Source organism: Gekko japonicus, unplaced genomic scaffold, assembly GCF_001447785.1.
Source record: "Gekko japonicus isolate JY-2015 unplaced genomic scaffold, Gekko_japonicus_V1.1 scaffold3338, whole genome shotgun sequence".
In the NCBI taxonomy this organism is placed as follows: Eukaryota; Metazoa; Chordata; class Lepidosauria; order Squamata; family Gekkonidae; genus Gekko; species Gekko japonicus.
Window position 1 is genome coordinate 85,457 of NW_015165339.1, and position 16,429 is coordinate 101,885.

The 16,429-nt window shown below is 41.6% G+C and overlaps 1 protein-coding gene across 1 annotated transcript in view; it reads right to left on the minus strand.

Annotated features, from left to right (window-relative positions):
• Nucleotides 1–630: 630 nt before the first annotated feature.
• Nucleotides 631–16,429, minus strand: part of LOC107109843 (putative lysosomal acid lipase/cholesteryl ester hydrolase) — a 30,795-nt gene continuing 14,996 nt past the window's right edge. The window contains exons 4-10 of the mRNA XM_015410552.1: nt 11,687–11,885; nt 8,834–8,943; nt 6,746–6,882; nt 4,369–4,515; nt 2,744–2,815; nt 1,077–1,142; nt 631–864 (exon numbers count right to left, since the gene is read on the minus strand). Coding sequence (XP_015266038.1) covers nt 631–864; nt 1,077–1,142; nt 2,744–2,815; nt 4,369–4,515; nt 6,746–6,882; nt 8,834–8,943; nt 11,687–11,885 — 965 coding nt within the window. The remainder of the gene's footprint in view (nt 865–1,076; nt 1,143–2,743; nt 2,816–4,368; nt 4,516–6,745; nt 6,883–8,833; nt 8,944–11,686; nt 11,886–16,429) is intronic.

A 16,429-nucleotide genomic window follows, 5' to 3' on the forward strand; every position in this document is an offset into this window, starting at 1 on the left:
TAAAATGAATTTTAAGCTAAATATTGACAGTATTTTGTCCTGATGGGATAAGTGGCAAAGCAAATCTCTTTCTCATTCCTCTCCCATGGCATTGGCCACTCTTGAATTAAGTTTAAAATTACATTGGATAGAGCAGCAATTTAACATCGGGGAGTTATTAAACTGGACCATTTTTGATAAAAATAATTTAAAAAATAAAAAATAATAATTTTATACCCTATTAAACAGTATGTCAGTGTAGTAGTTATTCCATTTCATGGCTTCAATATTTATAGTTAAGCAGCTTTTTGTGTCAAAAGAATTGTAAGGGCGACAAAAACAAAGTAAAATATCAGTTTACTATAGCTATATGTTAGAAATTAATAGTAATGCGACTCCCAGGTACGTTAAGAAATGACAGAAATCTTTACGATATGTTGTTGACTCCAAAATTTGATCTTATCTTCTGTCCAAGGACTCTTCTTTGTCTGTTTCAACATTATTTAAGGAGAATATATGCAAGATGTTGCATCAGTGGCATCTGTCACCACTTATAATAGCAAGAATAGGAAGTGAGAACACAAAATAAACACTGTGAAACCAACAGATATACCCTAAAAACCCAAGTCCTTAATCCCAGTACAAATGGATTCACAAGTGTGTCTCCATCAATCCAAGGACTTCCGCATACATGCGCTGAGGAGCATCCAGTCCCCAAATGAAGTCCCAGTAGTTCCAATCAGGAAAATGTTTGTAATGAATGAGATTAGTGATTCGAGACAATAATTGCATGGTTTCATCCGGCTGGCAAATCCAGTCCTGTCCTCCACTCCACATTGCTATCGGCACCATGATCTCTTCTATCCTATAAGGAGGAGGGATCGTCTGGCGAAAGGCAAAAAGCAAACAAAATGAATTTAATTCACCAGAGAAATTCCAGATAGAGCAATATTGGAAATTGTGGTGAATCTATTTAATTCAGAAGAAAATCAGCTATTTTTTCCCCAAAGACTCAATGCACACGATTACTTAGGGCCTCCAGTGTTTGTTCATTCCTTTCCAAATACACAGAAAATAAAAATCCAGCATATTCCTACCTGATTGTATTTTTCTATATTTCTTGAGCCATAGTCAAAGAATCTGAGTTCTCCTGTTTTAAATGACTAGAAAATGAAATGGAACACAAGGGTTGAATGAGTACAGTACTATGTCACAGAAAGCCAAGATGAAGTCAAGAAGAGGATACTTGTTAAGAGTATTTCATTATGATGATTATTAATCATCTCAAAGAGATTAAACACTGACATAAAGACAAATATCAAGTCTTCTAATAATGGTACCTTAGAAAGAGAAAGCTTTATATCTCCATGCAGATTCAGTCTCCATCCTTACAGCTGAATGTTACCTTTGCTTAGGTTCTCCAAAATGCCCTCATGCTCAGTTTTGTTAATGATGGCATTTGATTACTAGTTCTCGTGCCTACCATCAGTTTTAAATTGTTAATCTTAACTAATGGCTTTTATGCATTTTGTTATTATTTACATTGTAAGCCTCCTTGAGTTCCTATAAGGTAGAAAGGCAGCTAATGAATGTTTTAAACTAATTAATTAAAACTTCACGTTGGCCAGACTGAATACGTTTCCGTCGAATATAGTCTTGGGCCGCTTTCAGGGAATCCCGTTCTCTGAACGGCTGTGCGACTGTAACCTAGGTAGGGTGGAGACGATGGATCACATAGTGCTAGCTTGCCCCAACTGGAAGATGGAGAGGCAGAAGTATATTATACCTATCTTGACAAAAGAAAATCTCCCCTCCCTTCCCTGGTCAATTTCTGTTCTTTTATCCGACAGAGCTGATTCAGTCACCAAAGCAGTGGCCACGTTTTTGGCCCTGGTGGCAAAAAAAAAAGGAACAAGGAGGGGAAAGTTCAAACTGTGCTGATTTGATGTAGCGGGTACCAGTTGGAAGAATTATCTCATGTGGTTTGACGATTTTAGCCAGTGTAACACACTCATATTGGGATAACATACCCTATTGTCCATGTATGAGCTTTTTAAATAGTCTTGATGTTTTACTTGTTGGTTTTATTGCATAAATGTGTGTACGTGTGCTTAAGACTACTGGTCATGCAAGCCGAAATAAAATATATATATATATTAATTAAAACTGCTGTCCAATTAATACAATTAATTAATTAATGGGTTAAAAGTACCGTGTGGGATTTTCACTAGTTCAGCAGAATGGGCAAATGTCACAATATCAGTGAACATGTCAGCTCATTTAACTTTTCCTACATCAGGATGATTATTAAAGAAAATGTAGTTCATGATAAAGGAGCTGGCCACAAACTTTATCATGCATAGAGAAACTTGAGTGAGCTCATTGTTAACAGTTTTCCTTTCTACAAAATCCTTGGCCCTCTATACTCATGGGGGAAAGTTTGGTGGTTGATTCACTACATGGCAGTCCAGATTTCTTTCACTCACTGGTTTTCTCTCTTGTCTATTGTTTTAAACTATTTTCAGTACATAGAAGTTTGCTATTAGTGCAGGAACATTTCTGCCTTTTCATTTATCTCTAGCTTCTATACTTCTGATTAGGTAGCTGATTTCTGATTAGAAAATCAATACTTGATTGGGTCTTGAATTCCTACTACTCAATATGATCATTTTACCTCAGAAATAGAGCTGAAGGGCATTTCCTTAAACAAAACTATAATATTATAGTATTGTAAACAGACAACATTCAGTTATAGTAACCCTACCTGACTCCAGTGGATACCATTTTTCACAGATGTATAATCTGGGAATATTGACACATACACATCAGTCCGGCTCTGTAAGAAATTAAAATAAGAAGGCCACATTGGACCAAGCCAATGGCCCATCCAGTCCAATGCTCTATGTCACACAGTGGTCAAAATCCAGGTGCCATCAGGAGGTCCACCAGCAGGGCCAGAACTCCAAAAGCCCTCCCACTATTGCTCCCCAAAACACCAAGAATACAGAGCATCACTGCCCCAAACAAATGACTTTTTTCTACTGGAACAGGACCCATTCACTCATGCACTACAGATTAACTTTAAGGTATAGATTCATTATAATAGCTACTAAGGATGTGCAAAAAAGAATTTAACTAGCTTTTTTTGTTGTTGTTCGAATCTATTGGACTTGAAAGAAAATCGGGATTTTCAAAAAATCCCAGATAACAATACCAGTAAGGTATTCATTTCTGGGGTATTTCAGAAATTGGTAAGGTATTTTTCAGGTAGATTTTCGACTTGGGTAGACCCAAATGCACACCCCTAATAGCTACACCATTAGTCAGGGCTCCTCAAGACATTAACAAGTCAGGGCATTTTCTGGGGCCTCCAGAACATAAACAGGCCCATTTCACAAATACTGCTGCAGTGCTCATTTATGGAATATTCCAAGAAGGCCAGTGGAAAAATGAGAAAATTTGTGGTTGTACATGCTATGCCTGTTCTAATTAAAAGCATGAGGGACTGTGGGTATCTTATCTGAAGACTCGGCCTCCCCCAAATACTAGTTCTATTAGCCCTCTCCAACTGCACCGAAGCATTACCAGTCTCTCATAGTACCCTCACAGACTTCATAGTATCCTCCATGAAGAGTCTCAGAGCAAAGGTTATTTTCTTTTTTAAAAAAACAAACAAAAACAGCATCATATTTTGCTGGTGGCCAAGTGAAAATTATTATGCTGGGGTAAAGTACAGAAATCGTCGCTAAGGGATCATTCTAGAAACTTCAAGAGATTTGCCAGCTAGTTAGCAGAGGTACTAGGACGGCAAGGCTGGGAAGAGAATTTTAAGAGGAAGGACACTGAAACATCACCTGTTAGGTGAGGAAGTAAATTAGGAGAAAGCCTTCAGCTCTGTCAAAAATCAAGCTGACACCAGGTTCTGAACCAGTGACCTGAGCAGTGGCAGATTAGCTTTTCTTTCTGGCTGTGGTGGCAACAGGAAAATTAATCAAAACAGGCAAGCAAGCCTGTTTGTACCAATAGTAGGGCAAGTAAATTGTTGTTTCCGGCTACCTACAAGAGCATAAAGGTCAAGATTTCCCAGGTGTTTGAGCAACAATGTAATCTGCTGTTGCTGTCTGTACACCTGCCCTTCATCCTGCTCCCTTGCAGTTTTATTTATTTATTTATGCCGTTTCTACCCCACCCTCCACATGAGTGGGCTTAGGGCAGCTTACAGCAATGGCACCAGTTGCCAAGAAAACAATAAAACAGTATAAAACAATATATAAAACAATATGAAACAACAGTTGTGCCCACCAATCCTCAAATGCACAGAAGCTACCTCTGACACTCTTCAAATCTTAACGCAAAGCACTCAAATAAAAATTAAATACACAGAAATACCTGATTGAGATTTTTTTCATTAAATCCACTGACAAGGAAGAGAGCTTGCTCGCAAAGCACATCCACTAGTTGGCAACTGCATTTTTGGGCCGCACTCGCTTTCAGGCTTGGACTCAACAGACACAGTTCTTTCGTGCCAAATATAATCTATATAAAAAGAGTGGAATCTTCACTCCATGAACTGCTCAAAAATCTTAATACAGCAATAAATGTACTCTTATAGGTCATAACAAGTGTGTGTGCACACACGTGCATGTATGTAAATTAAAACATTGGGGGCAGGGCCGGCCCGAGGTTGTCCTGCACTCTAGGCGAGTGCAGATGCCAACCTCCTGGTGGGGCCTGGAGACGCGCTCTGGGCGTCCTCTTCCCCGGGGCGGGTGGGATGTGGGGGGGATCTGGGTTTGCTCGTCCCCGCCCCCCCCCGCAGCCGGGCAGGAGAGGCCGAGAAAGAAGGTGGCAGGGGAGAGGAGGGAAGTGGGCGGGTCTGGGGGTCTGGGCATCCCCGGCCCTCCTCCTCCTCTCCCCCCGTCACCGGACAGGAGAGGCTGAGGAAGAAGAAGGCATGGGGGAGCGGGGAAAAGGAAAGCGCAGCGCCGGAGAAGGGCCACTCCTGCCCACCCCCCGCCCCGGCCAGCATTCCTCCCCCGGCTGCTGCCGCCGCCACTGCACGGACCTCCTGAGGCACCGGGGCTGGCGGCTGCCCCTTTGCCTTGGTGCCTGCCTGAGCGCGTGCGTGCGCTCACTCCCCGGAGGGAGGCTGGAGACGCAGCCAGAGGCTGGGAGAAAATGACCATCACTTGTAAAGGTCAGAGGTTGGTGGGGGGTTAAGAAAAGGATGGGACTGCTGAGTATCCTCCTATGGCACTGAGAAAAAGAGGGTTTGGGGGGGTTGTAGGTTAAGTGGAACATAAGAGGGTTGGGGGGGGGGGTTGTAGGTTAAGGGGAACATAATTGGATAAAAGCCACTTGTATCAACACCCACATACAAAGAGCCCACAAATGTGTAAGGTGAGAGAAAGGGGAAGAAATATGAAGGAGGACATTTAAATTTGAAATCTGAATGTTGATAGGAGAAGTGACCTCTCAAGGAAGGGGACAAACTGGAAGAGCTGGCCTTTGACCTGCATGGGACACATCTCCACTGAGTTCCCTCTCATCCCCAGATTCCATCCTCTCTAGGCACAGCCCCCAAATCTCCAAGAATTCCCCAAGCTGAAGGTGGCAACATGGATACTATGCTGTAATGTCTATACAGGCTGTAATGTCTATACAGGCTGTGAGGTAAAAGACGTCTTAATTTTTGAAACCAGGCGCTGACTCAATTTTCACAAAGAAGATGTTCAAAAATTGAATTTACCATGCTCATATTCTCTTGACTCAAGCACTCCATGATAATCCTACTGATAATTTCTTCACTATTGCAAACGAGAAGTATTTCAAGTAGTTTGGTTTCTGGTGATGGCAGCATTCAGCTTAATGGCTTCAACAACTAAGAAGTTGGTTGCTTGGAGTATGTATGTTTCAGTGTCATTATGGCCACATCATTCATCTTTTAACAGAGAATGCATGCAAAATCCAATTTCAGAATACTCTGCATGGAAAGTATTCAGTCTTTCCCCATTTTGTTTGCCTGATTCCAAAGTCTTGCTGCCCCCCAATTATAATGGGTGTGCACTTCAAAAAAATCATCATTTTAATTCCATATCATAATGTTGGGAAGGGCATGATTATCATTTTCTTAAAAGATCTGGAATATTGTTATCATATTGGAAAGAAATGTGAGGAAAATTTCCATTACAATTAATAGAGGATGTCTGCCCATCAGATTCCTGGAGCAGATATATTTTAAGCAAATGCCACCCAAATTTCAGGCAACTTTGTACTCCCTCTCTGCTAAAGACTGCCACCCCCAAGTTTAAAGTGTATTGGACATAGTCTAATTTTATGGACCCCTGAAAAAGTGCCCCCAAATATCCTTGTTGCCTTTATTTTCTATGGTTTTCTTCAAGCTCATAGCCTGAATCATCCTGCTGCCTCCCTTGTTTGGAGGGGAGGGGGGTTAACAACAAACATTCAGCCTGATTAAGAGTTAATATTATTTTCTGTGCAAAGGTTGGGTTTATTAGATGTGGTACAGGGATATCCTTGGGAACACAAAGCAAAATGTGCATCACAATATATACGCAACACAAAATTTCAAGCAGTCATTAAAAATAGACACTTTGAGTATACAAGGGGGAAAATCCCAAAATACTATCAAATAGTGATCCAACAGAAGAGCATTTGCCCATCACTAATGCACATTCTCGTTTTTGCTTCGAAAACTGGATACGTAAAACTCAGACACATGTCAGACTCATCATTATGCACATACCTTCAGAAATGTTTCTGGCAACCACAGTAGCTGTGAAAGTGGACTTTTGCTGTATGTGCATGTATATGCAGGTCCCAAGACAAAAAACAGCTTAATTTTTTCAGCAATCTGAGGCACCACAGAAAATGCCACGAAACCTGTCACAATGAGAAATTCCAGTTCGCATAATTACTTTGTTTGAAGTAATGCATTATTCTCAGACAGATGGTTTTTTATAAAATTAGTATACAAAAACAAGAGGTGAAATTAAGCAAATATAAAAAGCAGGACCCTGAAGAGGCGACATAGAAATATTCCAAATTAATATTCCAAATTAACAAATAATTGCCAAAACTTGTGAATTTTATCTGAACCAACCAAGCATACTTTTAGCACAGCACCAGCTTGAGCAAGGGACTCAAAAGAAATGGTTAAAAAAACAATTCCTCTGTCCCTCTTTTTATACATGCCCTATCAGATGTTAAAATATAGGAAAGGCTCCTTTTGCTTCTCCCTCATGGATCACTGCCTTGACATGGCGAGGGGGCTTGCGTGGTTCGATGAGGCTGTGGGCTATGCAGTGGAGGACCATCCAGGATGGACTGGCCACAGCAGAGAACTCAGTCCAAGTGTGATCCACTGGAGAAGGAAATGGCAACCCACTCCAGTATCTTTGCCAAGAAAACCCCATGGACAGTAACAAAAGGCTACAAGATATGATGCCGGAAGATAAGCTCCTCAGGTCAGAAGGTGTCCAATATGCTACTGGGGAAGAGCAGAGGGTAAGTACAAGTAACCCCAGAAAGAGTGAAGCGGCTGGGCCAAAGCCAAAAGGACGCTCAGCTGTGAATGTGTCTGATGGTGAAAGGAAAGTCCAATGCTGCAAAGAAGAATACTACATAGGAACCTGGAATGTAAGATCTATGAATCAAGGTAAGCTTGACATGGTCAGAAATGAGATGGCGAAACTGAACATCAACATCTTGGGAATCAGTGAACTAAAGTGGACAGGAATGGGTGAATTAACTCTTCCATTTCCAGCTCCCTGATGCCTGTTTGACCTCCTCCTGGCAATGGGGATGCTCCAGGCCCCTCCCTGCTTGACCCCTCTGTCCCCTTCTCCTGGCCCCACTGCCTCTCAGTCATGGAGCCAACGTGCCTCCAGTTCCCAAGCACACCCTGGCTGTTCCTCTGTCTGTCACTCGCCTGCCGCTATACTGCCCTCTTCCAGGCTCTACCACCAGGATCTCCACCAGTCACTCGCCTGCCACTGTCCTCAGCCCCAGGCAACACTCCCAGGCTTCCCTTTACCTGTGTGCTGCAGCTTCTGAATGCCCACACCCCTCTAGGCTTTCACCCCTTGCTGGCTTGCTGCCAGACTTTAAAAGACATTGCAGCCAGATTTGGCATGCACGCACGCGCACACACATGCTGGTGGGTTGTGCTACTTCCAGCTCGGCTGTGTTTATATTCAGCCGAGTCATTAAGAGTGTTCTGCTGCCAGTCTGGGAAACTGCCCAACTGGTCACAAGTATAATTTTATATGCCAGATTAAAATACAATCCATTTTATGTTGTTGAAGCAATAATATAAGTTTAGGCTTCACAAGCAAATATTGAATATACTGTAACTTTTACCAACATTCCCAGAGAGAAGGGTCATGGGGAAAAAAGAAAAATAGGAAACACACAGTATTTTCTACTGGCTTTAGAGCCATCTGATCCAGACTGCCCCCAACATTTGGAATACAATAATCCTCATAACCCTTCTTCTCTGATTTAAATACCATTCTGCTACAGCAGTATGGAATAGAATGCAAACACATAAGAATAGATAATATCTTCCTCTTAACAACATAAGAAGAGCCCTGCTTGACTGGACCAGTCATCCATCTAGTCCAGCATCCTGTCTCACACAGTGGCCAACCAGTTCCTCTGGACAGCCAACAACAGTGCAGAGAGGCGGAGGCCTTCCCCTGATGTTACCTCCTGGCTTTGGGATTCTCCTCAGTCACCATGCCTAATAGCCATTGATAGACCTACCCTCCATGAATCTCCCTGTTTCTGGCTCTTCTGCTTAGATGAATTATAAGCTTCATTCTTTACATACCTAGGATGCTTCCCTGACCATGGCCACCATAATAGATTTTTTCCTGTCCACTTTTTTGCAGAATAAAGTCTGTCATGGCTGAAAGATCATAAATGCCCATTTCATGAAAGCTGAAAATGAGAACATGCATTGGTTAATATTAACTGTATTCATAAGCCTTTGTTCAGCATTGTGCCCATTTCTAGTAATAAGGAGGAATGTACAATAAATCTTCCAGTGTGTCAGTTCAATTCAAACAATATTGTTTCCAATAGGTTCTTTTAAGTGACCTGACAGATCTTTCACTATCAAACTTGTAACTCTTTTGTGATGTTTAAAAATGGATTATTTATTCTACTAACTCATATCTAAATAGTTACTAACTAGTTTCTTAAATACAATCCTTTTGTCCATGTCCATCCTTTTTAGAGTTCTGGGTTCTGGATTTTTGTCTGTTTGTGGTAACGGTCAATTTTGTTTGCTTTCCCTCAGAGACCGAGATTCAAACCAAGGCTGTAATCACACAAACTTAATAATCCACTTTCAAAGCACTTTCAATGCACTTTCCAACTGGATTTTGCCAGTTCACACAATAAAAGCCAGTTGGAAAGTGAATTGAAAGTGGATTGAAAGTGGATTATTTAGTGTGTGTAACTGCAGCAAGTCTCCCAGGGTAATCTATAACAGCCTTTTTATACTATTCTGTACTACATCATGATTGTTTCATGGCATACACAGTGGCTTCGTAAGGCAAATAACTTTATTCAGCCCTTGGAGGTTTCCAGTGACAGATATTATATTATACAATGGCAAATTTTATTATACAATCTGTCTTCCTCATGACAATTTAGTAGCAATGCCCAATGATGGTCCTTTACCTATCCTCTGCACCGAGTTTTTTCTTCTTTTGTAAGCAATCATCTGCTCTGTTTCTTGAGCTGCCATTCTACAATGCAAATTTGTTGGTGGAAGACAAATATCTCAGCCTGTCAATCACACACATGCTATAACCACTAAATCAAACAAGGATATATTGTACTTTTTTTAAAAAAATTGATGCCTGCTTGAGAAATAGAGGTCATACCAAAAGCAGTTGTGGATTGAACTGCATTTATTTAAAAAGAGATATGGGTTAATTTCTTTTTAAAAGTGGCACAGAAATATTCATTCAAAGTGGGGAGGGGAGTCTCACTCTGCATGCAATAATATCTCAGAGCAGGGAGGAAAAAATGTTCTTTCAATCCCTACTGATTTACAAAGTGGAGATTAACATCTTAAAATAGAATGTTTAAAAACAGACAATTATCATGCTATCATAAAATAGCCAACTGAATTCAAATTTTGGACAAAGAACTCGGGGAAGAATAAAGCAGGGACCTCTGGACATTAAAAACAATCACAGAAAAATTGAAAATGAACAGCTTCCTGTGTCCTTAGTTAGCATATTCAGCAAACCAAAAAGACTAGAGAAGCCTTTGAATACCAAAAATTTGCCCAAGAAAGAAGGAGAAGAGCTGTTTACTGGAACCACCTTATTTAATTCTACAGCAAAACAGATCAAGGGACTGCAGCCATGAGCCATGTGAATAGGAAATTATACCTTCACAACAAAGATTTTTCTGGAACAATAAAAATTTAGGCTACAGGTCAGGACATCATAATGATGTGGTTCCAGGATTGGATGTTGCATTCCAAAACAGCCTCCAACTAGGAATGTGCATACTGACATGCCTCTGCCAAAAATGTATTTTAGGGTCATTCTGGATATTTACACAATGGAAAATGGAATTATGGAACTTTCCAGAATTACCACACACAAAAAAGTGGAATGGGGGATATTTCTGGGGTCTGAAGCAGGTGGTTTTAGAGCTCATGGCACCAAATTAGCTAGGAACCAATTCCACATTCTTCTCTAAAGGGACTGAATGAAGGGGTTCAACCGTATGTATGGACCCCTGAATAGGTACTCCCAGCCATGTGGACTCTATTCTTTCCTATTGGGTAAATATGGGATCTTTCTGGGGGTCTAAAGTGGTTGTTTGTAGAGCAAATAGAACCATAATACTAAGTCCCCTCTCCCAAAGATTCCTAAGGTTTAAGGGGACTGGACAAAGAATTCCAGTGTTATGGACCCCAGAACAAGGTGTTGGCCTCATGGCTGCAGTCAAGTCTAGTTTGGTCATGAATCTCTGAGACACAGATAAACAGATAAATACATTGGTTAAAGAGGGACATCTGAAAATTAACTCACTGGGAGGAAATGGCACTTGTTTAGAATATTTGGAATGATAAGCAGTCATGTATTAGAGGTTAACTTGAGGTTAAATTGAGGCTTTCTCTAATTGTGTTTTGGGTGTATCTTGATATTTTGTAAACACAACATATGGATTTAATAGTTACAGACTATGTCTCCATTAGCCTTAAAACAGCAAATAAATATCAACATAGGTAAAGATTTTTAATTTGGTTTAAACATGACACCACAAATCGTACAGAGAATATGCCAAGGAAAGGAAATGAGGAGGGCAAGGGGAGCAAGAGGCAAAACTACCCTACTTCTCATGACCTCCATGAAGGCAAACATGTGACCCAGGGAGAATTGTATGAGAGTAAGTAGTCCTCTGGTCCCAACTAGATCAGAACAGAATGCGAGATGTATGCCTTGCTTCATGTGTGAGTCCCCAAGATGTTCTGAGATGTCAAGAAGGCCAGAGCTATTCCTTCCTACTGGGGCTCATGATGGATCACCATGTAACAAACATTTCAGCCACCTCAACACTAGATCTGAGACCACCTCTTAAAGCTCGAGGAGGAAGATGGTTGGGCAGCAATTTGAATGCCACATTTCAGTCATTTCACACCAAATTTACTTACCTGAAATCCCAAAATTCCTGTTGATCAATTGTAAGGAATTGGTGTCTTCTAGACCAGGAGTTGCCTCTACTATTTCCAATCCACACATCATATCCAGCATCTGCTAGCATGAATCCCAGGCTATTATTGGGCAGATTTGCTACCCAAACGCTGCCCTCCAAAAGCAGGCTATGCATCAGCAGTATAGCTCCCTTTGATCCTGAAAATACAAAGGAGTCATGAAGCTAAAACTTCTGTGATATGGCACATAAAATTAAAATTTCCATAACATGGTGAGAATCTTGGATAAGGATATAAGGTAGAAAGATTGAAATCCATGTTCAGCTGGAAAACTCAAGTTGGAACTGCAATTATACACCAATGCATAGAAAGAAAACCTGACAACTGTTTTTAAAAATAATTTAAACTAAGCTCCCCCCCCGGTGGGGGGAGGTGTTAGCCGGAAAAACAGAATGTCCAGCTCATAAGCTCGGAAGCCTGGAAAGATCTCTTCAGCATTAAGAAGCCTGCGATGGACCAATCCGGCCAGGTGGTGGCAGTGCGACGCTGTGACTCGAAGCAGTCCTGGAAAAACGGACGTCATCGAGCCAAGCCGAGTGAATGCCGTCTGGAACAAGTCTAAGTCTACAGCTGAACAAAAAACCCATCGGCTGCAAATGTGTGCGACTTAAACGATTTATATGTTGTCCTCCCTTACCCCCTATGAATCATTGTTAGTCCCTTGTTAATATGTGTAACTGTAAATCGCTCAGAGCCAGCAGCTCTGCAGGATTGAGCGATTAATAAATTGAAAGGTATTATTATTATTATTATTGTTGTTGTTGTTGTTGTTGTTGTTGTTATTATTATTAAAAAACCCCATTTCCCTATCCAACCCAGTAAAATTCTTGCAAGGTACATTCTATTAAATACTCTGGCAAATAAATGCCAATAGCATATCGAATTCGCTTCAAGGGGCTGGTTCTTACCTTTAAGGACCTTTATAGTCAGGGACCTACATACCTGAGAGACCGCCTTTCCCCACATGTTCCCCAGAGAGCACTGTGATCAGGGTCCCAAAATCGACTGGCCCTCCCGGGTCTCAAGGATGCAAGGCTGGCTATAACCAGGGCCAGGGCTTTCTCGGTGGTGGCTCCGCTGTGGTGGAATGAGCTCCCAAAAGAGATCAGGGCACTGCGGGACCTCATGCAGTTCTGCAGGGCATGCAATACGGAGCTTTTCCACCAGGGCTTTGACTAAGGAGCCACCCCCAATAGTTGGAATGGCAGAGAACCCTGTCCCCTGGAGTCACCAGAAACAGCCTCTGCCAGCAGCATAAAGGATTAGATCTATGGGCTGACCACCAGGATAGATCACTGAAGGTTGGCCACCAGCGTCTAATAATATTAATTTATCAGTATTACTTAATGTTTAGCACCTTATAATGTTGGATTGTTTTAATATAGTTTTAGGATTGTTTAAATTGTTTACTTGTGTGTTTTTATTTTTTTATGTAAGCCGCCCTGAGCCGGCTTCAGCTGGGAGGGCGGGGTATAAATCTGATAAATAAATAAATAACACTTCCAAAGTTTCCAGGACAGTGGACACCCCCCCCCCATTTTCAGGGAGCCTGTTCCATGAAATGGGAGCAACCAGAGAGAAAGCATGGGCCCTCATCAGCTCCAGGTGAGCCACCTTACTAAAAAGCCACCCAGAGGTGGCAAGCTGAAGACTGTGGTAATCATTAAACCACTCCATTTAGAGGGAATTATAATAGCTGAAGTCGTGCATGTGCAGTTTTTTCTCATACCTACATAACAAGCTGCATACCTATATAACCCAAGCAATAGAAGAGCCAGAACTCAGGAACATTAGTTATTCAATTAGCAAGGACTTCAGGAGAGAAAGACACAGTGAAATAAAGGAAGCAGCTAAGGGAAAATTCTCCTGAGGACAAGCACAAATCAGCTGCCAAAGAGAAGCAAAGGAGAAACAATTGACGAAAACTGGTATCTCATTCAGCCAAGAGCTTTGACCAATATAAGCCTTGGGCCCTGCTGACTGACTTTAAAATGCAATATGTATGGAAGTAGCTCTACACTACTCCATCAACATTTTTAATTTCAAAAGTGTTCAGTTTATCTTCAGGTTAGAGCCAGGAAAGGCTAAAAATTGTTCTGAACTGGACATGCAGAGGTACAAAAGGAGTTCACATTCCAGTTTGGTGTAGTGGTTAAGTGCACAGACTCTAATCTGGGAAAACCGGGATTGATTCCCCACTCTTCCACTTGCACCTGCTGGATGACCTTGGGCAAGCCATAGTTCTGGCACAGCTGTCCTTGAAAGGGCAGTTCTTGAAAGAGCTCTCTCAGCCCCACCTACCTCACAGGGTGTCTGTTGTGGGGAGGGGAAGGGAAAGAAGTTTGTAAGCCACTCTGAGACTCCGAGTAAAGGGTGGGGTATAAATCCAATCTCTTCTCTTCTTCTTCTTCTTTCATTCTATATTTTGCATTGCCCCTCTAGCCACATAATAGGCATACGGTGGCAGCCCCAATTCTGTCCATGGGTCTGTCACTGTTGAGTGTATGTGCATTATGTGTACACTCAGAGACTCTGGTGCTATAATGATTCCCCCTTTGGTTCCCTTTATTTTATTTTATTTTTGCTAAGCAGCCCCTGTCTTCTCTGTTTCTCTGTCTGTCCCACCCTGTTGTTTAAATGTATATAAATATATGCTGACCCAGCTTAAGGAACTGAGGGACTGACTGAAATCCTTTTTTCTTTGTGGGTGACACTAAGATTACATTAACAGCTAAATTCGGCATTAAGATAAAAGCAAAACCCTCAGATACCTGGGAAGCCATTATTATGAGTTCATTCTAGAATGACTGAACTGCTTTTGACACAAGCTACCAGCAGATGATTTGTTCCTTGCCGGAACTGACAACACTGGCTACCAGGCAAAATCTGGCTTCAAATCCAGTCTTATCAGTTCCAACAAGATAGAATGTTACAACATAAGGAGTAGGGGTCCCCCACCAAGAAGTCCTGCCCCCCAGCTGCTGATCAGCTGGCATGCAGGGGGACTTACCTGGAGAAAGAGAAAGGGCCAGTCCTGGTCGCCAGCGTCACATAGGAAGTGATATCTAGGCAACTCTCTGGTATTTGGGCAAAAACTCTATGGTAGAAGCTAGTTTTACCATAGAGTTTTAACCCATGTACCAGAGAATCTCCTGGCAGGGACCTGGCAACCCTAAAAAAGACCCCGGTGGGATCAGACCACTGGGGTCCATCTAGTCCAACAGAGGCCAACCAGTTACTTGTCCACTGCACTAGTCACCCCTAATTCCAGATCATTTATGAACAGTTTAAAAAGCACTGGTCCAATACAGATCCTTGTGGGACCCCAATGCTTACTTCCCTCTATTCAGAGAACTGTCCATTTAATCCTACTTTTTGCTTCCTGTTGTTTAACCAATTTTTAATCCTTAAGAGGACATGTCTTCTTATCCCATGACTACTAAGCATATTCAGGAGTATTTGGTGAGGTACATTGTCAAAAGCCTTTTAAAAGTCCAAGTATATCATGTCTACTGGGTCACAGTAATTAATCTACATGTTTGTTTGCTTTTTCTGTGTAAGACTGATTTTACAGAGAGATTTCATCTTGAGAGGATGCTGAAATTTATAAAAGTGTCCAAAAGCCTGTTGTAACCATTAAATGTTACCATCTTAGCATTTATTATAGTTCCCAAGACTTCTTGAAAGGGAGCCAATGACTGTTCTGTTTGTAGCAAAGAAATCAGTAGGTTCCAACTCAAGAGTATCATAAGAGCAATCAAATAATGGAATTGCTCCTTCTCAGTAGAAAAACCTGATAGCCCTGTGCCTTTCAGCACATCAATCCTGCTGACAGAAGGGGTCCCCCACCAAGAAGTCCTGCCCCCCAGCTGCTGATCAGCTGGCATGCAGGGGGACTTACCTGGAGAAAGAGAAAGGGCCAGTCCTGGTGGCCAGCGTCACATAGGAAGTGATATCTAGGCAACTCTCTGGTATTCGGGCAAAAACTCTATGGCAGAAGCTAGTTTTACCATAGAGTTTTAACCCATGTACCAGAGAATCTCCTGGCAGGGACCTGGCAACCCTAAAAAAGACCCCGGTGGGATCAGACCACTGGGGTCCATCTAGTCCAACAGAGGCCAACCAGTTACTTGTCCACTGCACTAGTCACCCCTAATTCCAGATCATTTATGAACAGTTTAAAAAGCACTGGTCCAATACAGATCCTTGTGGGACCCCAATGCTTACTTCCCTCTATTCAGAGAACTGTCCATTTAATCCTACTTTTTGCTTCCTGTTGTTTAACCAATTTTTAATCCTTAAGAGGACATGTCTTCTTATCCCATGACTACTAAGCATATTCAGGAGTATTTGGTGAGGTACATTGTCAAAAGCCTTTTAAAAGTCCAAGTATATCATGTCTACTGGGTCACAGTAATTAATCTACATGTTTGTTTGCTTTTTCTGTGTAAGACTGATTTTACAGAGAGATTTCATCCTGAGAGGATGCTGAAATTTATAAAAGTGTCCAAAAGCCTGTTGTAACCATTAAATGTTACCATCTTAGCATTTATTATAGTTCCCAAGACTTCTTGAAAGGGAGCCAATGACTGTTCTGTTTGTAGCAAAGAAATCAGTAGGTTCCAACTCAAGAGTATCATAAGAGCAATCAAATAATGGAATTGCTCCTTCTCAGTAGAAAAA